The sequence below is a fragment of the Lissotriton vulgaris genome, chromosome 11, assembly GCF_964263255.1.
Source record: "Lissotriton vulgaris chromosome 11, aLisVul1.2, whole genome shotgun sequence".
NCBI lineage: Eukaryota > Metazoa > Chordata > Amphibia > Caudata > Salamandridae > Lissotriton > Lissotriton vulgaris.
The window spans coordinates 353398584-353426252 of NC_141699.1; the positions used below are offsets into that span (position 1 = coordinate 353398584).

A 27669-nucleotide genomic window follows, 5' to 3' on the forward strand; every position below is an offset into this window, starting at 1 on the left:
AAGTTGATCATGCCTGTACAAATGGATTGACTAACCGGCGTAAATTCACTTAAGTCGCAAAGTAATTGCAACTTTGTAAGGATTTACACCAGCATAATATTACAGCAGAATGATGTAATGTTACCATCTGCTGAATGCATACTTTCTAGGAGAGGAATTTGGACTTCCAGGGCAAAAAGTATATTCTAATACTTCTTGACAACACATTACCGTCTTTGCAACAGAGATATTCTCCTGTTAGGAACAGGAGTAAATATGTTTCCAGATTGGGAATGTGAACTGAGCTCTACCAAAATTGGTGGGGACGGCAAAGGCTTTTCTCCACTGGGAACACAAATGGAGAATCAGAGAAATTAAAATGAAATCTCTGTAAACTGCACAAATTTCAATTTATTTGCGCACGCTAAATCATACAGCTTGTAGAATTCAACATGAAAGATTGATGTACGCTCATGCACATTGATAAAATCTTTCAAAAGCTTCACGAAATTGTAAAAAAAATTAACAATGCACCCAAGCAGGGGAGGAAATCTTTGTGGGTAATTATTTGCTAACACTCAAAGGCAAGTGTTGCTTGTATTGTCTATCCTTCCCTCTGATTCCTTCTCTCCTTCTCATCTTCTACTTCCCACTAACCCATTGCCATTGTTTCTGTTTATCACCATTCTCACTTGTAAACATTACACCCTCTCTCTTCCTTTCTCTACTCCTTTCTCGTATCCCACCTATTGTATCCCTCCTTCCAACCCTTCTGCTTTTGTTTCCATCGCTTGCAGGCACACTGCAAGCCCTGAATAGGGCTGAGATTGATGTCCGAGCCATTGCTGAAAAACTTCGATTGGACCGCTTTATCTCCCCCCTAAGCACGGCCCTGTCGAAGGGTGAAGTTCAATGCACCAAGTATGGGGATGAAGTGAAACGCTATGACTACTACAGGTGAGAGATAAGGGGGACAGGGAGCGAGCAGGGAGGGACCGGGATAGAAGAATGAAGTGGAAAGGAATTGGAAAGGGTGAGAGGGGAAGGTAGAGATCAGGGTCGGCTTTAACCCCCTCCCCCCCACATTGACCTCCTTCTCCATGGATTCCCTCACTACCACCTTCCAACAGTGCCCCTCATCTCTCCGTAGTCCCTCTCTCACAGACATTCCATTGGTTTAATAGCGCTACTCATAACAGTAACACAAAATTGAAAAGGAGGTTACAGTTATAGACAATTCTTCAGCCAAGTATCAGTCAGTGTCATAAATCCATATGATCCACAAATATTATTGAGCAGGGAGTCTTGAAGTATCTTTTCCCAGTCTTTCTTTATTTGTGTCAAAAATTGACATACGTACATCAGCCCAGCCAACACGTTTCATCCAACATGGACTTTCTCAGGGCTGTAAAAACAATGTAATAAATATTGTGTAGCTATCCTCTATATCCCAAAAGATATTTTTTTCCCCGATTTTTTTTCTATAAGTAATTTAAGACTTGTACACTAGATAGACATTCTGAAACTTGTCACATAAACATATGCACAAACAGGTTATCAAATAGCACTACTTTGTAAATGACCCCCTGCCTATATACATTCTAGCCCAAATATCTTGGTGTCATCGGAGAAGCAGATGACTCTATATTCCCAAAAGTATCAGGGTCTTCATTTATTATAAGGATAAATGCCTTATTCCTGATCTATAATACAATTTTTTTTATAGTATGGCAAATCCTATTATTTAATATCCATACTCAGGTAAGATCATATAGAACAAGTTACTCAAATTATAAGGGCTGCAGTGGAATAGAACACGGTAAAACTTATCTTAAATCCAGTTACAGAAGCAAAACGCCAAGCGTTTACAAAGAAAATAATTTATCATCAAAATATCGAGAAGTGCTTATAAATTAAACCCTTCCAAAAGATACAAGGGCGGGTCAAGAGTGTAACCGCCGCTAAAAAAGAAGGTCTCAAGTTCCTCCCAGCTCACCTGCCATGTTCACCGTTCTGGTTCAAATGCCGATCTGTCTATCCGAGTAAACCTATCCCATTAGAGATCAAATATTGAAGTGCAGTCCCATCCAATGGTCAATCGTTATACAAAACTAATACCAAAGTCTATTCCCCCCCCAAACAATATCGTCATTTCACCGTGTCGAAGGTGTATGAACTGATGAGCAAGCCTCATAGAAATTTGTGTTATAAAAAACAGACTCACTGGTCCGCATGATAATATGGCCAATCAGATGGCTCTATCGCTCTGTTCTGGACAAATGAAGAAGCAATCAGCTTGGTTGCTGTGACACCAAGAATGTCAAGAAAAGGCTTCCTCTCAGGTCCGCGTCTGAGTTACACCAATTAGAGTGTACCATTTGTATTTCATTGTGTGAATGCATAACAATAGGAAATAGTATAGAAGTCAAGCTGTTGCCTGACACAAACTAGAATCAGCATTCAGTGCCCATGTCGCAATAGCTCTTCATTTATGTTTGGCACAATTCTAAAAATCACCCTATCTCCTCTTTATAAAACGGAAGGTACAAGGATCGCCTCAATGTAACCAAAGAAAAATTGAAATATCCCAAAAGCTCAGATGCCAAACTAAACTAATTCTAATCTAAACGGAATAGATACGAGCACACGTTAAGTGTCAGGTATTATCGGTAAGTGATACAGGTCACTAAATATACTGTGAATACCCTCAACCATTCGATATATCTGGAAGATCACAAAATGAACAATCCTTTAGGTATCCCAATAGAAAATTCCTGAAAACATTAATCATGCCATACGAACACGCATAAGTGTCCGATATTAGTGAGTGATGCAAGTCACTCGATTTGCCGTAATTCCCCTAAGTCAGTTGAATATATATTTAAAAGCACAATATGAACAATCCTATAGGTATCACAATAGTAAATCCCTGGAAACATTAATCATACCATAATTTAACGATCGTTGCCCAATTGAGAGGATAATACAAGTTCAAAAATGCGGGAGAACAATACATTGAGTCAATGGTAGGATAAAACCTTTAATCGGAGGTGGGATTAGAGTCATCCCCATTCAGGTTGTCACATAGAACATTGTTCATATTACAATCAATGAAGTGAGGCATATTAAGACATTTTATTCCTAAAAAGAGCAAGAAGACAATGCATTACATAAATTGTTGGTATTCATTATTGGGCATTATACCAGCAAAGATAACCATCTACAAGCTGAATGCATATCATTCATCAATGTGCTCATGATTACACAAACAATACTTTGTATATGTACCGTGATCTCGCTGCAAACCGGAATTCTTAGGTTATAGGAAGAAGTGTAACTCATTTTCCAACTTTAACCATATGCGCACTGTTCTTAATCTACTAATCCATTTGGCTTCATTCTGCCTCAATCACAATACCCTATTTCTTCCCCTGGGATCCTTCTCTATTCTCAGTATTCCATGAAATTTAAAATCCATCCTGTTGGGATGGCATTTTAACATATGTTGAACCAGTGGTGATTTGTCGTCTTTGTTATTAACTGCTCTCCTGCTCTCCTGTAGTTTAAATTTTAGCTTCCTTTTATTGCTGCCCACATACATTTTGCCACAGTTGCAGTTTATAACGTAAATCGCAAAAATACTATTGCAGTTAATAAACTGATCGATTCAATATTTCTGTTGTGTATTGTATTTGAATTCCTTAAGTTTATTACAACCATTATCACTTACAATACAACTACCACGTGTTTAGAAGCCTGTAGGTTGAGAAAGCCAGGTGGAACCAGTAAGTGTACTCTTAGGTGGTTTCAAATAATTTCTCATAATTTTTTTACAGATGATGGGGCCTCTCTTGTATGTAACCAGGGGTTTATCAGTGACCACATTAATCAGCCCTGGTACGCCTTTGAGTAAATTCCAGTTTTTTTGTAAGATTTTGAAAATCTTATGAAGATATTGGTTGTTAGTCGTGACCAAAGCCACCCTTTATGTGGGTTTCTTTTTGAGTTTCTGTTTCAAGGTGTCTGTTCGTTTAATCTGAGAGATCGTTTTCTCAGCCTTTTCTTAGATGGTTTCAGGGTATGCGCAATCACACAACATATGTTTCAGATCCTATAAACACTCGAGAAAGTCCTCTTCCATACTATAGTTTCTTCTTAGCAGTAGCCTACACTGCTGAGTGTATAACGCTACTCATACCAGTGTAGGATTTCAGAGCCCTTTGCATCACACACACAATATACAGAGACAATGAATCATATGTGTGTAAATCCCAAAATGTTACATAAAACAGTGAGGATAACCAGGTGTAATAATCATAAGTCATCCATATTAGTAGGCAGTTTATTTTAAGAGTGTTTGTTATGGAGAAGCACAAATTCAGAATCTAAGATGTACCACAGTGGTTGGGTGTGGCTTCACTAATAAGAATGCATTTCTACCTAAAGGAACCCTTTTTAGCAACATTAGGATAATGAAAGACTGGGAAAACAAGCAAAATATTCTAATCTATACCCCACCGAAACAAGAAAGACGGTCACCCACGCACTGGTCACAAGCCGACTGGATTACGGAAACACCCTTTACGCCGGAATCACAGCCAAACTACAGAAAAAACTCCAACGCATCCAAAACGCCTCAGCCAGACTCATACTGGACATCCCACGTCAAGCTCACATTTCCGGTCACCTGAAAGACCTCCACTGGCTCCCCGTCAACAAGAGAATAACGTTCCGTCTCCTCACCCACGCACACAAAGCCCTCTACGACCTAAGACCCGAATGCCTCAACACGCGACTGTCCTTCTACACCCCCACCAGCCAACTACGATCATCCAATTAAGCCCTCGCTGCAATTCCGCGCATCCATAGATCCACCATGGGAGAAAGATCCTTCTCCTACTTAGCGGTCAAAACCTGGAATTCTCTCCCCACCCACCTCCGCCTTACACAGAACCACCTGTCCTTCAGAAAGCTACTAAAAACTTGGATATTCGTTAAGTAAAGTACCCCCCCTCCCCAAGCGCCTTGAGACCCTCTGGGTGAGTAGTGCTCTATACAGATTTTTGAACTTGAACTTGAACTTGATAGGTCACTGTGCTATATTAGGATTGTAATTTATGAAATGCAAGTAACAAAAGGATCTCTTTGACAAAAACAGTAACCCCTGAGCTATCCACATAAAATACATTTCTGTGATCTGCATGGTACAACTTCTTTGCAGTAGGCACATTCACCCTCTGGGCTACTTTATGTTGAGTCAAAACTGCCATTAGATAAAAACCCTGACCTCTGGTTCATCAGGAACATTAATCACCAGAGTTATCTTCACATTTTTATTGTTGCCTGAAAACTAGGAGACACAAGGAACTCTGCAGCAGGTGCTTTCAAACTCATATGTTATTTTCAAACACAGCACTGAAGCAATTGGCCCTTAGGGGCCACCCGGGTTACTTACAACCAACTGCTATGCCTTCCCAAGAATGAAGAGTTGGTCAGACAGTAGAGAATAAAAGTATACTTTTTATTAGCAATACTCTGCAAAGGAGTCCGTCCTGACCTGCACCCTAAGATGTCTGCTGAGGGACTGGCCCCCCCAACAGTCTAAAGTGAGAAACATTCCTCCTGAGAAGCCTCCAACCACACCCACAATGGAAAACTACCAGCCTGGGCCGAACATGAACAAAGAGGCACAGTAGGATGAGCTAACACCTGCCAGATGGGTACATTTTATCAGGGATTCAAGGCTATGGTGCTGGGTCTCAGCATCTCCTAACGTGGGAGCAGAAACTACACATTCGGATAGGTATTTGAAGGCAGAATGGCCTATTCATTAGTAAGATAGAGGAGAATATATTAACGAAATACAGTGTTCTGCTGAGGCACAGTCTAAGCAGCCTATTAGGGATTACGAAATGCAAAATGGAGTCAGACTCGCTAACTGAAGCCAGCACATTACAGGGATAACTCAGTGGGATGCATAACATGAATACAAATCACATCTATTTAGCCCCACACTGCTAACCTAATCTAGCATGAAAAAAGTGTTTTTGCAGGGATGGGAATTTCAAACCTAACAGCACTCCTCAACCCGCCCCCCTAACCTCCCTCTCAACCATACCCAGAGTCAGTGCCAGGTATGGCTGTACTGGTCGCACTGCCGTAGAAGCTGGCACTGGTGATGATTGAGATGGAACATAGAAAAGCAGGGGATTGGACAGGAAAAGAGGCAAATGAGCTGCAGAGGACAAGACGGAAAGAATATGATTGGATAGCTAGAGATAGACAGGAGGTGATTCGATGAGAAAATTCAGAGATGACGGGATTGGACAAGAAGAAAGGGAGAGAAGAAAGTTTGGGCAATAAGAGAGGAAAATATGGATTTGGATAAGAAGAGAGGGATACTAAAGAATTGCACACGAAAATAGACATGGGGTGGGTGTTGTGAAGGCCAGGTATCAAGAGGCTTATTAGGAGCAGCACACAGGGCAGCTTAGACACACACCATAGCTGGTATCGCTGAGTGGCCACAAGCAATCACCCAGTCTTTACTTATGCCCTCGGGCTGTGCCCACAGTATTGACCAGCATAGATCGGGGTGAGTGGAAATAACTCCACGCTGCTCTCCCGCTCTCTCCCACGTCATCTCAGTCTCTCCAGGGCCATTACAGGAAGCAGCCAGTCTCCCTCCCATAGGCTAATCACAAAGCTGTAATGGAGTGTTGTGATTGGTCTGAGCACCGTGGATCAGCGGTCAGCCAGGAACTGGGGCCCTGGCCAAGTTCTCCATGCAGGCTGTAATGCAGCCTGCATGGAGAACATGCAAAGTGCTCACGACTGTTAGGTCGGCCCAAGAGCACCAGCCAAACAGTCATTGCTCACTTGGAGTGGACAAACCACTCCTAAACTGTTCTGAGAGCAGAGAAGCCCCGCCCTCCCAACAAAACTGTGCAGCAGGAACAAATACAATGATAATAACCTCAAGTTATTATAAATTTGTTTGTTCTCTTTTACTGCTTTGCAGCAGTGGGGTACACTCCTTAGCAGAGGAGCCGCCACTGCACCTCCAGCCTTCCAGCTGCATGCATGTTCCATAGAGGCCGGTTTGCGCTAGACATCTGCAACAAATCTTTTACTTTAAGGTGTTTCTGCTAGTTACAAATCACTGCATAACTGTTCATTGCCAAATATTGTTTTATACATTGAGAAGTTGTGCAGTTTAAGGGATTGGAAATATTACTCCTCAGAGCGTGAAAAGTTACAGTGTAGCAATTGTCCATCAGCCATAAGCCAAGTTACACAAATAGAGCAGGCTTTTAGCATGTTTTACCACTGTTAGATGTGTTATACTGGAGTCAACGCGCTAAAAGCCCTCATTAACAGGTGTCTAGATTGGGAAACAACAGTTACAACGCAACTGTTACAACGGACTACTTTTACAACGCAACTACTACAACGCAGGATCCTTTACAACGCATGCCTTTACAACGCATGACATTACATAGCAGATGCTATTACAACGCATGCCATTAGTATTGGTAAGTTTATCTTTTTTAAAACATTAATTTAATTTGGGTTTTGGGGTACAGGGGTATTTTTAGGGTTCAGGGCTAGGTTTGGGTTATGGGGTACAGGGGTATTTTTAGGGTTCAGGGCTAGGTTTGGGTTATGGGGTACAGGGGTATTTTTAGGGTTCAGGGCTAGGTTTGGGTTTTGTGGTACTGGGGTATTTTTAGGGTTCAGGGCTAGGTTTGGGTTATGGGGTACAGGGGTATTTTTAGGGTTCAGGGCTAGGTTTGGGTTATGGGGTACAGGAGTAGCTTTAGGGATTAGGGATAGGTTTGGGTTATGGGGTACAGGGGTATTTTAAGGGTTAAGTGTTTTTATAAAACTACTTTAAATAAATTAAATAATTAAATTAAATTAATTAAATTAAATTATTTAAATATTTATTCATTACAATTTTTTTTAAAAAGATATGCTTACCTATACTTACGTTGTAATGGCATGCGTTGTAATAGCATCTGCTATGTAATGACATGCGTTGTAAAGGCATGCGTTGTAAAGGATCCTGTGTTGTAAAAGTCGCGTTGTAATGGTATGCGATGTAAAAGTATGCGTTTTAACGTCATACATCCGTCTAGATTTGACCACAGTAAAAGCTTGTAGGACTCACCCGACCACTGTAGTAGTCACCTCTTTTCCATGAGTGGATATTAAAAAGTAATTGAATCAATAAAGGCAAAATTATTTCAGTTATCACAAAAACAACATAAGTAAATCTGCACTCACTTAAATTGCTTTTATTTAAAATCATCTAACCTGTAAGATGAAGACTGTCAACCAATGACCAACCTGTGTTGCTCCCATCACCTACTATCACCTATTCCTCCCTCTTGCTGTTGATGAACTATTTCACTGTCATCTATTCTCTTACTGCATCCACCTCCCTCGACTCCTCATCCACTCATGCTCTTCCATACATTCCCTCAACCAATCCACATTCTCCAGCTCTAGGTACACTCATGCACGCGCTGTTTGCACTATATCTACTCTTACCATCCATCATCTGTCCCCATTCATTCTCACACACTACATCCGTTCTCAAACAACGTCCTATCTCATATCCACCATCTTGCACCCAGTTGCATCTGCTTTCATGGCCCTCATTCCCTTTCATGCGCCACTTCCACTCTTGCGTTCTATCTAAATGCACGCCACACATTCACTCTTTTACCCCACATCCCAATCACATTTGCATCCAGTGTCATGCCCCAATAGCTAACCTCTCACTTTTGAAATTTTCCAAGGCCATCCTCTGTCTGTTTTTAATCCCTAAGGACAAAGCAGAAGTTGCCGTTTTTCCAGAAATTACACAAAAATATGAGGATTTGAGTAGTATCTTTTTTAACTTTTGGTTTGTCTCCCAATATAAGTCCAAGTCCTCCATAACATACCACTTCTGTGACAAAAATGGTCTTTACTTTTTCAGTAAATGTAATTTTATTACGTTTATATAGCGTTTGCACTGTCGAGTTAACTGCTTCATGGATATATGAAAGGGTTGCATTAGCCACTTTCACATCCGAGCATGAAGATACAAGACCCAAACTAACAAAGAGATATTCTAGAACAGGCAGGTGCCCATGTGTGGGTACGGTCATTCACTTGTCTGGTTCTGCCTAACATGCTACTTCTTCTGGCTCTGTGTTACACTCCATCTTCGTTGCAATCTGCTTCTGCAAAATGTAGTTCTTTAACTTTGAAGAAATGTTAGTTTTGGAGTAAGAATCTCTAGATTGTGCTGTCCTATTTCCATTGCTTCAAGCATTAATTCATAAACAAATAATACAATGTAAGCTGATTTAACATAATTTGTGATAAACAGATATAAGAAAATAGTTCATGATGAATGGCAGCTACATACCGAATATGTAATACCTCCTTTCCCTTTTCTACTTACCCCAAAGTTTAAATGATCGCAAAAAGCTTCCATTGTGATAGAGGAGACTATATCTAAAAATATTTGTAGCGAGCCATGATTTAATCACATCATGCCGCTTTCTCTGGCAACCATCACAATAGTGCTTCTGAGACAAGTTTCATTGCCTTTTTAGATATCAGCTAAAGACAGATTTATTTGTTTGTTGGAAAGGTCTATTGGTGCCAATACATCACATATAATTAGCGTAGGCTTTGGGTCAGCGCCTTGCTCATGATTGCCTGGCTATTGATTATCCTGAATTCGCTGTTTCTGATTCCATGGCTTTCCTTCCTATTCCTGCGCTTGTCCTGCTCAAGAACATCATGTCTCACTGTTCTCTGAATGAATGATTTAATCTTCCGCTGCTGACTTCAGATCTTCCTTATCAGTTCCTTAGTGGGGATGTCTATTTTTCCTCCTGCACTCTCACTCCTTCCAATCACCCTCCCTTCCCCACTTCACCACCCAACCAGTGTCCTTTTGACCCAAGGTGCCCGGTTGTAGTTTTTTCTTTTTTTTAAAAATATTTGTGTTTGTTTCGTATAACAGCAAATACAACAAGTGTAGTGCTCATAGACGTTTCCACCTCTCGTTGACTACATTTAGTCCATCACATTACATTCCGGAAAGATATCCTATTCCCCTCTCATGTGTACACATCCACCTCTTTATCGCCACCATCACAGATAGGTTGATCAGTTCCAGGGCACTCCATTCCCTGGGAGGTCTGTGCCTCCGAGGCGGAGTCTAGAACCAGAAGTGTGTCTGTCATCATCTGCTATGATTTAATATCCCCTTAGGCCCTATCATCCATCTGGACCATTGCAAGACATATCTCCACAGCTACCAACCCTTTCCTAGCCTCCCCAAACAACAGGGTTGTAGAAGGGCCTCCTGGTTGTGTTAGGTGTATCAAATTTCTGTGCTTTGCTAACAATAATACCAGTGAAACAGTTTGGTACTGCTTTGTTTTCTAAAATTATTTTTCGATTTTTGCCACCCATTGCAGACAGCCATCTTAAAAGGATTTTGCATATTTGAAGATGGCCACCCGCATCAATGCATTTCCACACATGCGTGTCTGGCTCCTTTTTTTTTTTTTTTACTTTTTTTTTTATTATCAGCACATAATGAAAAATCAAACACAAACAGTACAGATATACCAACATAATCTATACATAGAGCTATACAGAAAGGCATAAAATAGAAACTGAAAAGGAAATAAATGATAGAGTATACAAGAAAATTCATACAATAGGAAGAAGAGAAGATAATGTCCCTGCAAAGAACATTTTTACATTAAGTTGCCCCAAGTTTTCTCAAATTTAAGTAAAGATCTGGTACCCCTTATTCGAGCTAACCCAGCTTCCATGTTGTGGATTTCATTAACCAAAAACCGTGTCTGGCTCCTACAAATGGTTTTGCTTTATTTTTACAAATCCCACTCAGAAATGGCTACCACAAGTGCACACATGCATGATGGCCATCTTTGAAAAGGATTTATAAAAATAAACAAAAATGCATTAAAAGGTGGTCATCATAGATGCATGCACATCCACGGCAGCCATCTTTGAAAGGCATTTGTTAAAGTATTAGAAATGCATTCAATGTTGGCTGACGTGAATTTGTGTGCATCTCCACCAGTCATCTTTAAAGCATTTTGTGATGTTTTTCCAACCCATTTTTAGTATTTCTGCTGCAGCTGAGTGAACATTTCCAGGGGCTAGCTAAGCTTTTTTTTTAAAACAAAAAACAAAACGGAAAAACATTGGCTAAGTCAAGAATTTGCACTACTGATACCTATCGGTTTTGCCAATTTTTGTTTCACTTGTTCTTGGGCAGGTCTAATATTTTAAACCTATGCCTGCCAGCAATTGAGTAAGGAGTTTAGAGGGTATTCAACATTTGCTCCTGCTCTAAAAAAGCTAAAAAACTAATAGTAATTTCAATACCACTGGTTCCCACGACAGTGGCCATCTGTGAAAACATGCAATTTAATTTGTGTGAAACTTATGTAAATTTTCAAGACATTTTTCTGAGTAGCAATTCAGAATTCCATAGGTTCATTTTTATCAGATACCCATGATCAGAAAAGCTCTATAGCCTAGTTATCTAAGCACTGTATGATAATGCCTCTGAAGAACAAACAACATTAAAACATAAAACATCGTTTTAGAATTTCGTAAAATATAAATATAAGATTTAAGCAACAGAAACTGATGGCAATAGCCGGAAATTCTTGACTTAACAGTGGTCATTTTATGCAATATTATTCATTACCTACAGAAAGCGACTGTGATTATTCACGCATTGTTAAGCAGGATTTAATAACGTCTCTAGAAAATAAGGGGACTTCCCATTGACATCTGTTTCCTTTTAATTCCCGTAAAGAACAACTAGTCATACTTGTTTTGTACTTATGTCATGTATTAACATGGAATGCCAATAAAGTTCTATGCAATTTAAACTAAGGTGGCCTGGCTGGGAAGTGGAGATGGAGCAGGCCAGAAGATACAACAGAATCAGGATTGTAGATTCAGGCAGTATCTCGCGCTGGCTGTAAACAGTGAGTCTCAATCATAATCTAATTTTCTGTTCTTCCCCAGGTGGATTGTTGGAATTGTTCTTTGCAGTGTTGTGCTTCTGATCATCGTCTGTAACCTCGTGGGACTGTCACTGGGTTTGTGGGGGCTCTATCTGCGAGATGATCCAACTGAAGAGACCTTTCAAGGGGAGACCGGCGCATCAGTGCTAATATCGTAAGTTGTCCCAGGGTGCATCTACATTTAACAGTCGACAGAATGATGAGCTGGTAACAGAGGATAGTGACCTCCCAGGTATCCTCTTGAGCAGTGGTTCTCAACCTTTTGGCTTCTGTGGACCGCACTTAATCATTACTGGAGTCTGGGGACCCCCACTGAATCATTATTGGAATACAGGGACCCCTGAGCATTATTGAAATCTGAGGACTACTGCCTAAGAAATATCTATGGTTCGAATAGCAAAACAATACTCAAGAACACAGAAACAAGCATTTATCAAACAAATACATAAATGATTAAACATTTTATTTCATTTCTGGCGCCTCGCAAGATAAAAAAAAAAGGACGCCTCGCAGTGATTAGCAGAATTTGGCCCGAACTCCGGTTTAGTCTTGTCACCAAATACTGCCAAATCCGCAGGCAGAATGAAACATTCTGCCCAACCCTAGTGATTTTGTGATCTTTGGACTGGATGAGCTACTCGCATCCTGATTGATGGAACAAAAGTCCGCAATGTGTCTACCAGAATCTGAGTTTTAAAGAGCAAAGGAGGGTGTCCAGGTGTCAAGGTACCCACTGCTCTTATTTATTTTATTTTTTAATTTTTTATATAGCATGGCTTCTACTCCTGGGCTGTCAGTAGACTTTACCATGACATTCACATGAGACCAAGGGCTTTCAATAAAATACAGCTGCGCAGTGAAACCAAACATAAGAACTCTGAACTTCAAACCATTCCACCAGGTACGAAAGAAGAGCTTTAGGCAGACAATGGGGGAGTGTAAGTAATATCGGAAAGGCCATTGAAGAAGATTAAAACTATGCAACACTTCAATTAATCAGGTGCAAAGGAAAGAGAAGTAAGGATTTAGAAGCTGAGATGGGAGCTGAATGGTGTAGTGTTTTTCTGACATGTTAAAATATAGGGAAGAGAGTTACACAAGGGCAGAGACGCAACTGAAAATGGTTTATTCGTTATTGCAGCAGAATATGATTTGACAATTCTGGATTCTATCCAAGAAACTATTTGCTTCTGAGTTTTTTTTGTCTCACAAGAGATCTATGGAGAGGCTGTGAAGGTGAGAAACATAACTTGTATCTGTTTTTTTGTAGTTAATGAAGTTCTGTCAGAATTAGATCTAGGTGATCATATTTTTTCGTGATGGAGCCGAGTTTAACCACTGTGTAGCACAGCCTTTATCTGCTTGAGGAAGTTGTTGCCTAGATGTAGATGGTTCCAGTACTGCATTTTGGAAATAACAACGGCTTACAGTTTGAATTATGGCGCCGAAACCAATTTTATTTATTGAGAATAATGTTTAAACTCAAATGAATTTTATTTGCTTAATTTCTTTAATAAACCATAAAAGCACATCAGCTGAATGCATTCCATTAATATGCAAGTAATACAATATGATAAAAAAACGAATTCCCACTTTGGTATTTACTCCCCCAGTCTAAAAGGAGTAAAATATTTGTAAATTGCATATAGCTGAATAAAAACGATCTCATTCTTAGTGAAAAATGCCCATGTCCTAAAATACAAAAATGAGTTCATAAAAGGTAAAAACAGCGAGAAAACACCAGTCACGATTTCAGCAATTAACTTTAAAGCCTTAAAATGAACAGTACTAGTTCCCGTTTTTCAAACGGGGTTTCAAACTAAAATGGTAACAAATGTAAAAACATAGATCTTAATTCTCAACATTTAACCTCGTCTTTAAAAATCTAAAGCGCAAAGTGTCAAAGAGTTGAAATACATCTGTTAATCAATAAGTCGCTAACCTTTTTTCTACAGAGCTTTCCTAAGGCTTATTACATTTGTGAGGTATTTTGCTAAAATGTATCTGACCTTAATATCACCCATATCCATTAAACAGTGATAAGATTCTTGATAATTGTAGAGACGTTCATGTAAAAACAGAGGCTTTTTCCAGCACGTGAGGTAAAATCTGCAAAAGAGGCTTATATGCATAGTTGATTGTGTCAGGAGCAGTGCTTAATTTGTAAAAAATGAAGTGCAGGTGCTCAAATGTTTGCCAGAGGCCACACCTACTTTTCTCTGGCTCTGCCCACTTCATCCACTGGCTCCACCCACTTACTATATTGGCTCCACCCACATTTTCAACTGGCTCTGCTAAAAGTTAGAGGTAATATATATATCTCTTGGTGCAGAGCCTGCTCAGGTGACTGATTGCCATTGGTTTCTTTGCAAGCAAGATCACCACACTATATTACTTCCCCTTATTTAACCCCGGGCCCAAACTCTATTACTTCCCCTCCTTAATACCAACTCCTCTCTTATGTTTGATGATGAGGGCGGCTCTTATGCGACTTGCAGCTCTTCCAGGTAATCTCATACATGATACATCTGCCCTTAGCAGGCAATTCTGGCTCTGAGTCCACTAACTCTCTTGTAAAAAGGCACCTGTATTGACAGGACTGGAGGTGGTCATGGGGGGTTATTAGCACCAAAATCATCCTGTACTCATTCCACTTCCAGGCAGCCTGCAACTGCGCAACAAATAGCCAGTGAGTGCATACTGCTGGCAACAACAAACATGATTGTGCATCGATTCGTGATGATCAAACTAGCCTTAAGCCAGGGCATCAGAAATAACATTTAAGCAGTGTGACTTCCGAACATAAAAAAAGTTAATCTGTAGGCCTCACCTGCGCAGATTTATTATCCATTGCTATTTGCTTCAAAAAAAAAAAAACAGCCCTTAATGTAGTAGTGTAAGTCAGTCAGAACATTTGCGCATGTTGCAGCTTGCCTGGCACAGCCCCAGGCCGAACCACCACAGATTTTATGATCGTGCCCGGCCTGCCCTGATTTGAAAAGGAAGCCGAATCCTGCCCTGGGCCTGTAACCTGTACTGATTTCACCCAGGCAGCCCGCAACTGCGCAACAAATAGCCAGTGAGTGCACACACAACAAACCTGATCGTGCATCGATTCGTGATGATTAAACAACTAGCCTATGCCAGGCAGGGCATTAGAAACAACAACATTTAAGCAGTGTGTGACGTGACGTCCGAACATAAAAAACTTAATCTGCAGGCCTCACCTGCGCAAATTTATTATCCAGATTGTTTAAAACCAGCCCTTTAATGTAGTGTAACTGACTGTAACAACTAACAAGTAAGAGGTAGAAGATTTGCGCACCACACGCTGCAGCTTGCCTGGCACAGTGACAGCCCCAACCCGAACCCCCACAATTTTATGAGCGTGCCCGGCCTGAAAACGAAACCGAATCCTGCCCTGGGCCTGCATCCCATCCTCTACTGCTTACAGGCAGCCCACGGCACAACTGCGTAACAAATAGCCAGGCAGACTTGACTGAGTGCACAGTTGCACACTAAACATGATCGTGGTAACCAGTGCCCGGTCAGACTCCAGGCAGGCCAATCATCTACTTCATGTGATAATGTTGTGTAATGCAGGATAATGATAACATGTTACATAACCCTCCCAACTGTTAAAAAGGGTTCCAAAGACAACCGGTAACCAAAGACCCTTTTATGTTGCCCGGCGGTATCGCCTCTATGACCCACCAATATTAATCAATGAAGAAGCAGGCGCTGGAGACTGGAAGGCAGGAAACGAGGATTTTATTCTCTCCGGAGGAGAACACATCAATTCAGACAGCAAGTATCGTCACGAGGTGCTCTAACCACATCTCTGAGGCCTGGCCTCTTATACTAGGGTTTACGACCTTTATTGCACATAACACATTCTCGCAATACTTTAGTATTAGAAAGAACATCCTCGGAATCTCCCCTGCAGGCCCGTTCCCACACACATTTACAGTTGGATTCCCCACCCCGGTCACAACAGGTGATGGTTGTCGCACAGCAGGGCATTCCGCCGATTCACGGAATGCATGGGGTTTGATCGGATCTCATGGGGTGGGGGCTTTGATCGGTTCGGGGGTCTTTTGGTGGAGAGGGGAAGCTTCCTACTGTACGGGGTAATAAACAGTATCCGCAGAGCCAGGTGGCAGCCTGGGAACAGGGAAGACAAACGGGGACACAGGAAAAGGGGGTTTGCATCAAAAGGGTTTGAGGCCATGAAAGGAATGAGGGGAGGTGTTGCGCTGGGAACAGGATGGGACTCAGTGGTGAAGCTGCGCTGAAGGGGGGTTTATGACCCAAGGCATGAGAGAGCGGGGGTTGTCAGCGTGCGGGGGAATGATTGCGAGGTTAAGAGAGAGAGAGACGCGCTGGCTATCAGCGAGGGGCAGGGAGGCCATGGTGCTCAAAATGGCTGCCGCTTACGCGCACGAATGGGCTTGGAAAAGGGGCAAGATGGCGCCGATAATGTTCACCAAGTTTGTATTTATTTTCTACAGTCCTCCCTTTAACATTTCCAAGACATCTTGCTGGCCTATTTCCTATCTACATCTATATGCAGCGATCATAAGTAAGGGAGAGGGGATTTAGGCGAAAGAACTGTACATAAACATCACATTGTAAACATCATATTGAAAAATCTCATCATTTAGTAAGCGGGTTCATCGTTAAGTTGGTTGCAGAAAAAGTCATCGTAATGCAATATCAGACTAGAATTACGTAGCGAGGGCGTTGGGTACAGATCATAGAATAAGAACTGGTAAGTTATCATATAAGTAAGTCCTTTTTGTATACGGCGAGTGCATAGTCAGTCCAATGGTGCTTGGGAGAGAAAGGAGAGACAGTAAAAATATCAGAGTTCTCGTTGTCTTTTGTCATCTTCTGTTGGCACTGTTTAAGCACCTGGATTACAATTCGGTCCGTCAACAGGAATGTTCATGTGGATTGAGTCGTTGGAGGTCTGCGGGCAGGGGTACATTTTGTTTGGTTTTCGTCAGACCTCGTAGGAGAAATGCGTTACGGTTTTGGAGCAGGTGCATCTTCTTCCGTAATGCAGAGCATAGATTTTGCAATGGAAAATGCAATTGTTCCAGAATTGTGAGATCTGTTCGTTTCTTGAGTCTGTGGTGGGCATTTCCTGTTGCTTCCATCATCTTCAGGGTGCTTGGTAGCGGGCAGAACCACAGACTTTGTTTATCTTATCTTCGGGGGCGACCCTTGGTGGAGTTCTAGGTCACCGTTCTGGGATTTAACATAGTTCGTGGTCTACTTAGTCGGAGCTCCCTCCCTTCTGACACAGGGAGTACTCTTCTCTGGGTAGCTCAGTAGGATTTGAAGGAACTTGGGAGTTCGGGTGGAAAGGTGCGGGTGTGAACAGTCCTTATGGTAGGTCGGAGGAGGAGGGGATGGAGCAAGGCCAAGTCGGGAACAGACCAGGGGGAGGCGGAGAGTTTGCGATAGGCGAGTCCGTAACCATGTTCAGGGAGCGGGGGCTTTTGGCACACGTTGATCATATAGCAGGGGCTTCAGGTCAGCCCTTTCCTTAGCTTTGTCTGAAACAATGCCCCGTCCGGCGTCTCCTTACTGCTGTGGTCTCGCCTCGGCCTCCGTCGCTGATGTTCCACAATCCGCAGTCAGGCCGCGTGCTCCCACATCCGGTCTCTTTCTCCTCCGACAGTGATACCCTTAAATGAGTTTTGAAAAGACAGTCTTTAGAGATTTTGCAGAAAAAGGTAATTACATAAGTCTATTTCTCTCCCAACACCAAGCAACTGGGGTAAGCACTCGCTACATTGGAGATTCTTGCGGCTAACGTATAAACAATTGATGATGGGTTTGCTGGATTCCTTACAACTTCCTTTTGTTGGCTAATTCTTTGACGCTTTGATGATTATTACGTTCATTTGTCATATGTCTATTATAGTAGATGTCAGTTCTTCTGGCAGAGACCCATTTCCCTAGTACAAGTCTTGAAAGGCTAGGCTGGTCTTCAGGGCCTTGTATTTTACAAAAAGTGCAACGTGCTATTCACCATAGTCTGATAGGCATCCTTCTGAGGGATGAACATAGGCTAAACAAGTCTCCATTACATCAAAACATCTTATTTTCAGCAAGGCTTACAGCAACGAGGTCTTTCAGTTTTCGATCTAATTTTTAACTTTGCATACATCTTTCTAACTTTCTATATAGATCCTCGCAACCTGGTTACTACAAAAAAAACTCGGGGGTGGTTTGCGATAATTATTAAACTTATCCTCGGGGAAGGTGGGATCTTATGAAAAGCGATTAGGAGCACAGCGAATCGGGGCAAGGGGCGCTTTTCAAGTTCTCGTTCAGGGCAGCTGATACCAAACTGGGGACATTTTGGGTAGATGGGGGTGTCTCGATCATTTCTTACAGCTTGGGGTACGGAGACAATTTGCAATGGGGATGGTCGCATTACCACAGACACATTTTATCATAGAAGCCACTGACAAATAGTTCCCTGAGAGTGGGTCAAATTTAGGGAACCTTAGTCGTCTTACCTGTCCCTTTCCTATCGGCCAATTTAAATTTCATCTATATTTTAATAGAAAAGGAGAGGTAGTAACGTGGTACCGATGCAATTTTATTTAGGACAAATTTGTGCAAATACTTGTGGTATTTGGGGCCAATCAGGAGGTGCACCAGGTTCGCCAATTAGGTGCCAGTTGCTAGGAAGAGGGAAAGTGTGGAGGGGTGGAAGGGTGAGTGAGAGAGAGAGAGAGAGAGAGAGAGAGAGAGAGAGAGAGAGAGAGAGAGAGAGAGAGAGAGAGAGAGAGAGACAGACAATAGGCCAAACAGTACACGTGTGACATGGGGAATGACCGTGTATTGTTTGGGCTATTCAGTGCGTTACCTAACGTTTAGACGTTTCGGGTCTGTGTTAGGATGTAGAAAAGCATGCAGTTTTGGGACAGAAAAACATTAGATCTAGTACAAAAAGGTCGTGCATTGGGTAGGACGTCCTTTTTGTGTCGTCTTGCAGTGGTAGTCCGTTTTCATGCATCGGGCGTGACGTGGTTCCAGATCCCTTATGATACTCTAATCGGGATTCTAATGTAACCTGCAGAGGGAAAAAGGGGGAAAAAGGGGAGGTAGGGGGACAACATTCGAACACATCAAATGTACGGGCACGAAAGTCCTTTACTTACCACATACTTGTACTTATCTCTTCGGGATATAATCCCTTAGGGTTCTGGTTTCCTAAAGTCATGGGGGCAGGCAATGTGATAGGTTGTTCATGGGGAGGTTCGAGGATGGCATTAAGGATCGTGTGTAGTGAAAACGCTAAAAAGAGGAATCAGAGGTGCCTAGCGTGAGGTACCCGGTTTTGTAGATGTATCCGGCCATCGGGATCCCTAAATCATTCCTAAAGCTGTGATGTTCTAAGGCATATCAGTTCGTCGTTCAACCCTGTACCTTAGTACCTTCGATCACCATATCTTTATAACATTTTATCAATCACACCGTTTTACTTTACCCATTCTCAGAAGTCGAGGTCCTTCTTCATACGTCAGTTCCTGAGCTTAGTCGCATATCTTGGGGGCAGCGTATCATACCTTTGATTCGACCATCAACCCAGGGCCGAACAACCATTTCTCGGATAACCTTAAAAAAAGAGCAGAACAGTTGCGCACAGAAAAACCCTCCCACCGATACCCGCATTTAAAAAAGTATGTGATGCCTATCCATAGCTTTTTAAGACCTTTATTTGTAGAATTATTCAGTACGTGAAATGTGAGAGCGCAATTCATATTTTGCCCTGACATGGCGTCGATGGAAGCACATACAGTAGGGGGTTATTTTGTAGCACAAGAACATGTAAAAAGGTCTAATTAATTATTTGCAAGTAACCAAAAACATTTCATTGCGTGACGAAGGAATCAGGGGCATTTCAGTTCATAAATGGAAACACAGTCAAGCTCATCGTAATCACATTTCCTAGATGTAAACCGCGGGTGTGCATCATAAGCGACGTTATGTATCAGTTACAACAAATATCAAAAATAAATTGTTCATTGAAATCAACATTTTACGGAACCCTTCTTAAATGTTCGCCAAGTGAACCCTCCTCCCTTTAACATCGAGTGCGCAATGGTTCGTATATATATATATATATCTTAGTACATCAAGTTTCATTAGCTAAGGAACACCACGAGGCATCCGTTAGTTTCCATTGATACCGGCGCCATTTTGGGCGAGGCCGGTTTAGTCCGGAAGTAGCATCAGGGGCAAAATATCCCCGACAATTGGCGGTTGGACCAGAGTCCCTTTCGGCAGTTCAAAAGAAAACTGTGCTAACAGAGGGGCTGGTGGTGTGGACCGTCAATCAAGAGAGGGAGGGGGTAGAGTCTCTCTTACCAGGTCATGTTGATGTTTCAGCCGGAACTTGTTCGAGTTCGTTAGCCCATAATGTTCCTGGGTGGTTCAGACGGAAGCTGATGCAGGCACGAGAGCACCGCCATCTTGTTGCTGTGCCGTGGTTATTTCATTTGAGATCAATGCAACTGTTCCTCACCGGAAGCCTGAAGTGGCCGAGGGCTCTTGGGACTTTGGTAGAATCTTCAAAGTCGAGGGGATGTTTGTCGATGGTGGGGGCTTGCGCCCAGGTGGGCAAGTGCCCGAGTTGCAATTTCGGACAAAGTTACTCCAGCGGCCTAGACCCGCCTTTCGAGGGCCCAGACGCCATTTTGAGACCCTGCAGCAACCGCCCTTCGTTGTATCTATCAGGAGAGGAAGAAACTTCTTGTGATGGCGAAAGACGGAGCATCCTGTTGCTGGAGCAGGACATTTTGGTTCGGGGCGCCAGGGTGCAGCAGTGGAGCCTTCATCTGGGGAGGTGAGGGAGGCTCACCCGTGCCGTCTCCCTCTCCCGGCGCATCCTACACCGTCCCTTGGAATCAGGGGCGCACATGATGACCACCCTACACCCCTGATTCCGACTCTTGGGGGACCACTGTACATCCGGTGCTCCGTAAATATGCCCGTCGGACATTGTATGTCCTGTACTACGCAAGTATACCAGCCGGGTCTTGTATGTCCTGTACTGAGAAAATATACGAGTCGGGCATTGTGTGTCCTGTGTTGCGGAAATATGGCCGTCGCCCGGCTGGAGGACATCGGCGTCGGGCCAGGGCAGGGAAGCCTCCTACCTGTGGAGGTGGAAGAGGCTCGTCCGCGTCGCCTCTTCCTCCCTGCCCACCCTGCATCCGTTCGATGGAGGAATTCGTGATGGCCGGACCAGGAGATACAAGGGAGGGGGTCATTTTCATCCGCCCCCTCCCTACTCGCGGTCCGGGGGGCGCCATCCCTGGAAGGGCAGTATGGGAAGACCATTTCATTGCCTGCTGTGTGGAGTCTCCAGTACCTTCTCGCCAGCGATCTCTTTTTGGCCCATGGTTGCTGGCAGGCCCCGCCCCACACGTGCTATGTGTTTCGGATGGGCGGGACCATCGAACTGTTACATTGGAAGACTTCCGGAGTGAGCATAATATGTTTTGTATTTTTCCTATTAGTAGAGTTTGCTTTTTAGAGAGTTCTACTAGTTATTCTATTTACTGTTGGTTGTGTGTTTTACCGTAATTAAATCCTAAGTTATATAATAGACGCTTGGCTTTTTTTGAGTCTTTTCTCTAACGGGGGGTTGTTTACACTGACCTGCAGTTGTGTTTGTTTTCCAGAGTGGGGGAGCAACAGAGAGCAATCAGTCCCAGAACTCTAACATGTCGTTAAAATTGGTCTGACGAAATCTGTGCCACCGAGCATAATCGAACGGGGTGGTCCTGTCTGTTCTGTCTGCACTAGTCTGATTGGTTTTTATCTCACGTCTTTTTCCTTTCTGTCGGTCCGTCCTTTCTGTCAACCCTCCATTCTTACCTATGCTTTGCAGAGTCGGGCATTGGGCTTTCCAGTGTCCAAGACATTTACAGAAAGCACATTGGTTTTGTTTTAAATCTGTCCGTCCTGTGCGTAATGTCAGGGGATTACCTTCGGGTCGTTGTGTTCCGGGGTTGGCTTGTCGGCACATCCCTTTACACCATTCGCTTTTCATGTCTACTCCTCGGGGCTGTGCCATCGCTGGCCCTTCCCTTCGTCGTGCAGCTTCTTTGCGCCACATACCGAGACTATCGAGCATAATAGGTGTTGTTTCATTCCTACGAAGGGCTATTTCTACCGTTTCTATTTTGTCAAGATCAAAGGATCCTCTCAGTGGCCACTGTCTTTCTCGATCCTTTTTCGTATATTTATGCCACAGCTCACTATAGGCTATAGCAATTAATCCATGCTTCATGAACATGTCCTTATTAGGGGTGCCTTCCAGCGGAGCCGGATGGTTCATCTCTAATAAGCGGTCCGGGTAAAACAGGCTACTAACCAGTGGGGAGAAGACAGGCATGACGGATCACAATGGGATAATAGTCAGCACTACCTATCTTATCACTGCGCGCAAAGACTAGACAGAATATTTCTATTCTACGTTGTTTGCACGTAGTGAATACCTCATGAACCAATTCTGATCAATCAATGTTAGGTCAAAAATAAAAAATCAATATGGTCAATGGGGAGAATAAGTAGGCTCGCAAAGGTTCGCGTCACCTACCCTTTCACTATCTGTAAAGAGGGGACCTATTTTTCCCTGTTTGCAGACGGAGAATCTCCAGAAAACAATCTATAACAGTTAATCAATGTTTAGGTCGAAAATAAAAAATCAATATGGTCAATGGGGAGAATAAGTAGGCTCGCAAAGGTTCGCGTCACCTACCCTTTCACTATCTGCAAAGAGGGGACCTATTTTTCCCTGTTTGCAGACAGAGAATCTCCAGAAAACAATCTATAACAGTTAATCAATGGGGGAGAAAAATAGGTCCGACGGGTGCGTACCTATCCTTCGCTGTTTATAAAGGGAGAGCCTGTTGTTTCTCCGTTTGCAGACAGTGAATCTCCAATAAATTAACAAAGAGTAATACTAGTATTTTCTCAACAATTATCAATTACTTTCAATTATCTATCACTTTCGTAATTCGTCGTGTTTACACGACCTTACCCGGACCGCATGGACAGTTTCTTGTCTTCCGAATCCAGCGCCCGATCGTCCTCTTCTCTTCGTACTTCTCGTGGCACTCCTGATGGTTCCCAGTCAGGACCGCAGATCACTCGAGAGAGGTCTGTTCGGAACCAGTGAAGTTCGGATGATCGGCTGTCAGACGAGGGTCTATCGGACAGGGTACCTTCCGATCGTTGCAGTCGTTCACTCTGTCGTCAGGACCTCTCCCACTGGATCCACGAGTCGCTGATGGGCCCCACGTTTGGGACGCCAATTGTTAAAAAGGGTTCCAAAGACAACCGGTAACCAAAGACCCTTTTATGTTGCCCGGCGGTATCGCCTCTATGACCCACCAATATTAATCAATGAAGAAGCAGGCGCTGGAGACTGGAAGGCAGGAAACGAGGATTTTATTCTCTCCGGAGGAGAACACATCAATTCAGACAGCAAGTATCGTCACGAGGTGCTCTAACCACATCTCTGAGGCCTGGCCTCTTATACTAGGGTTTACGACCTTTATTGCACATAACACATTCTCGCAATACTTTAGTATTAGAAAGAACATCCTCGGAATCTCCCCTGCAGGCCCGTTCCCACACACATTTACAGTTGGATTCCCCACCCCGGTCACAACAGGTGATGGTTGTCGCACAGCAGGGCATTCCGCCGATTCACGGAATGCATGGGGTTTGATCGGATCTCATGGGGTGGGGGCTTTGATCGGTTCGGGGGTCTTTTGGTGGAGAGGGGAAGCTTCCTACTGTACGGGGTAATAAACAGTATCCGCAGAGCCAGGTGGCAGCCTGGGAACAGGGAAGACAAACGGGGACACAGGAAAAGGGGGTTTGCATCAAAAGGGTTTGAGGCCATGAAAGGAATGAGGGGAGGTGTTGCGCTGGGAACAGGATGGGACTCAGTGGTGAAGCTGCGCTGAAGGGGGGTTTATGACCCAAGGCATGAGAGAGCGGGGGTTGTCAGCGTGCGGGGGAATGATTGCGAGGTTAAGAGAGAGAGAGACGCGCTGGCTATCAGCGAGGGGCAGGGAGGCCATGGTGCTCAAAATGGCTGCCGCTTACGCGCACGAATGGGCTTGGAAAAGGGGCAAGATGGCGCCGATAATGGTCACCAAGTTTGTATTTATTTTCTACACAACCACAATGATAATTTAAAAAAAAACGTAATCCTGCGCGCCTGCGGCCCCCGCCGCCCCAGCCCAGGCCCTGCCAGCCCTGCCTCGCCTCGCCTCACCTCACCTGCCTGAGCTGCCTGCTGCCTTATTTCGGAAATTCGGCCGGCGCCGCCGGCCTACCCCCAGCCAGGCCATCTTGTCCCTGTCTCCAGGCGCTGCTGTAGCAGTGGTACTAGGTAGACGGTTGGGCGTTGGGTCGACCAATAAGTATTAAAAAACCCTGGCTGACTCACTGGTCTGGCCACCACCAGTAAATTAATGATAATTAGAAAAAAAACGTAATCCTGCGCCTGCGGCCCCCGCCGCCCCCAGGCCCTGCCAGCCCTGCCTCGCCTCGCCTCACCTCACTCACCTGCCGCCTCAGCTGCCTGCCTTATTTCAAATTCGGCCGGCGCCGGCCTACCCCCAGGGCCAGGCCCCACCGCCCCAGGCCATCTTGTCCCTGCCTCCAGGGCAGCGCTGCTGTAGCAGTGGCCTTGCCTCACCTCACTCACCTGCCGCCTCAGCTGCCTGCCTTATTTCAAATTCGGCCGGCGCCGGCCTACCCCCAGGGCCAGGCCCCACCGCCCCAGGCCATCTTGTCCCTGCCTCCAGGGCAGCGCTGCTGTACCAGTGGTAGGTAGAGTCGGTCGGTCGGGTCGACCAATCACAGTGTTAAAATACCCGACTCACTGGTCTGGCCACCACCAGTAAATTAATCACGCTCACTTCACGCCACGGACCACGGTTCAATCATTCTCACCCCACTGCCAGGCCTCTGGCCCTGCCCTGCCTCGCTCGCCTCGCACCCAGGTCGCCCTCACCTGCTGAGCAGTGACTGTGAGCACTCGCAGTCACCGGCCGCTCCCAACTCCGAGTCGAGTCTCAGTCCCCCGACTCCCCCACCAGCAACTTTGGAGTTTGGGCGGGCGAGGGAAGAGGTGCGGAGTGCGGACGTGCGGTTATGCAGGGGCGGGCAGCAGAGAAAATGCGCGTGCAATGCATTTGCATGCAATCTGCGCACGCGTCACTTCCTCTGGCGTGCACAGCCCCAACCCCCGCAGCAAAGCCCTGCCCAGTGCCTGCCCCTGGCCCCTGCAAGGCTGCAACAAGTAACAAAAGTTACAATTTACAATGGCAAGTCCCGGACTCTCCCGCCCAGGCGGCGCCCACTGGGGCCCCGATCCGCGCCTGGGGAAGTGGAATTAATTTGTTCTTCTTCTTTCTTCTTTAAGTAACTCAGTGCCACTGCCTGACAGTAATACACAGCAGCGCCACACTCTGTGCCTGCCAGAGAGTCATCACCACGCACCAGTCAGTGCGCACGCAGACAGAGACACGCACGAGTCTAAAAAATGAAAATGAGGCAGAGAACAGGTGCACTTTAATGCCGAGTGATAGACCCGGCCCCCATAATTAAGTGCCGGTGCTGAGCACCGGCAAGCTCCGGCTCAAATTAAGCCCTGGTCAGGAGATCGTTACATGAACATTTCACTACATTATCAGCCCACTTTGTTCCTGTCGGGAAAGCCACCAAATAGTGTATTATGGAAAAACTAAATCTTGTCAAGAGAAATCTATGTTTGACATTTGTTACTCTACACAGATATCTCTGTAAGCCTTGTTGGGTGTGATAATATATATATGCCCTCATTGTGCTTTTCGACTCCTCCCTGAGTTTAGTTATTTTGAAGCACTTATCTCATACAAGCTATTTTAGATTAGCTTTGGGAAAATGTGAAATGTTTTCTGTCTTCTCTCACAGATTCTTATGCTTGGCTTCAATGAGTTTTAAACTCTCCATGATGTGAGATAGCCACTGTTTGTTATGTGCCGGGTCTACTGCCATGCAGTCCCTAAGTATTTCTTGGGTTAGCTGACCCTCAGGTTTTGTGCAATCTGACCGTCCTAACAGGAGGGGTTCGGGCTCTATGATGTGTGTGATAGACTGAAGGCCGAGCTCCATGGGTACAATAACTCCAGGGCTAGAATGTGGGGGTGCTATTACTATACATGACAGCAAGTAGCGAGATAATTTATTTCACGGGCCCTAGAGCGCACATGCACTTCAATAATATATTATGATTCATCATATCGAAAGCACTGCTTAGGTTCATGAAGCACGGTATGCAGACATAATATTGAAGTTTAAATATCAATATACCGTTTTATTGATGTTTATATATCGAAATGACAGAATATCGACCATCAAGAATATTGTAGACTAAAATATCGAAATGCAAGTAAGAAATATCGTTTTAATTGATATATCGATGTTAGTAATATCGTTAGTCAAAATATTGTTTTAATAACATCGATTTTTTGTGTGTTTTGTATGTTAGTATATGTGTTAAAAATATAGCTTATTTTTGTTATGTATGTTTGAATTTTTTACAAGTAATTAATTTTATGTTAATTCATTTTTGTGTATTTTATTTTCATAGCGGATTATGGGTTTATAGGGGAATAGAGTGGGAAGAAATGTAATTATAATATATTTAATAATTTTTTAGAAGTTATTAATTTAAAAAAAACATAAATATTGTGTTTTTGTTCGGTAGTGGGTTGCGGGTTTATAGAAGAATAGTGTGGGAAGTAATTTAATTATAATTAATTATTAATTATGCTATTAATTAATATTTATGTAATTAAAATGTTATATTGTTAATTGTGTTAAACAATAGTATTAATTAGTTATTAATAGGATATTAATTATGAATTAATAATTGGTAAATATGTTAATCGTGTAATTTTGTTTTAGTTGGTTGTGGGTTGATAGGGTAGTAGTGTGGGAAGTAATTGAGTTTTAATAAAAATTGTATTATTTTTGTATATACAATATTTATTTAAAGTAATTTTATAGTGTTAATTGTGTGAACTAATTTATTTTTAATTGTTTTTAATTTGCTTGTTGATTGTTATTAGTTAATTAAGGAATTGTTAAATAATTATGTTAAGTGTGTAATATTTTACAATATTGGTGGCGACCTTTATAGGAGAATATGGTGGGAGGTTAAATATTTTTGAAAAATTAATTAATTGTTAATTAATGTTAATTATCTTGCAGGAGTGGGAATACTAAATTATTCCCCTCCGCTATCCAACACTTTCCCTACTGTTGCACTCGCTGGAGTGGGAATTGTAATTTTCACCCACCCACTATCCAACACTGTCCCTACTGTTGCACTCACTGGAGTGGGAATAGTAAATTTTACCCACACACTTCTATCCAACACTTTCCTTACTGTTGCACTCAATGGAGTCGCAATAGTAATTTTTATATACCCGCTATCTAACACTTTCCCTACTGTTGCCAGCTACGGCCGGTAGTAGGTGTAAATGCAGGGCGGTGACGTGGG

General features: G+C 43.3%; 1 protein-coding gene across 1 annotated transcript in view; it reads left to right on the top strand.

The window, feature by feature from the left end:
* Positions 1–27669, top strand: part of PROM2 (prominin 2) — a 379221-nt gene that overhangs the window by 234587 nt on the left and 116965 nt on the right. Inside the window, exons 10-11 of the mRNA XM_086943323.1 lie at positions 777–936; positions 12067–12219. Coding sequence (XP_086799449.1) covers positions 777–936; positions 12067–12219 — 313 coding nt within the window. The remainder of the gene's footprint in view (positions 1–776; positions 937–12066; positions 12220–27669) is intronic.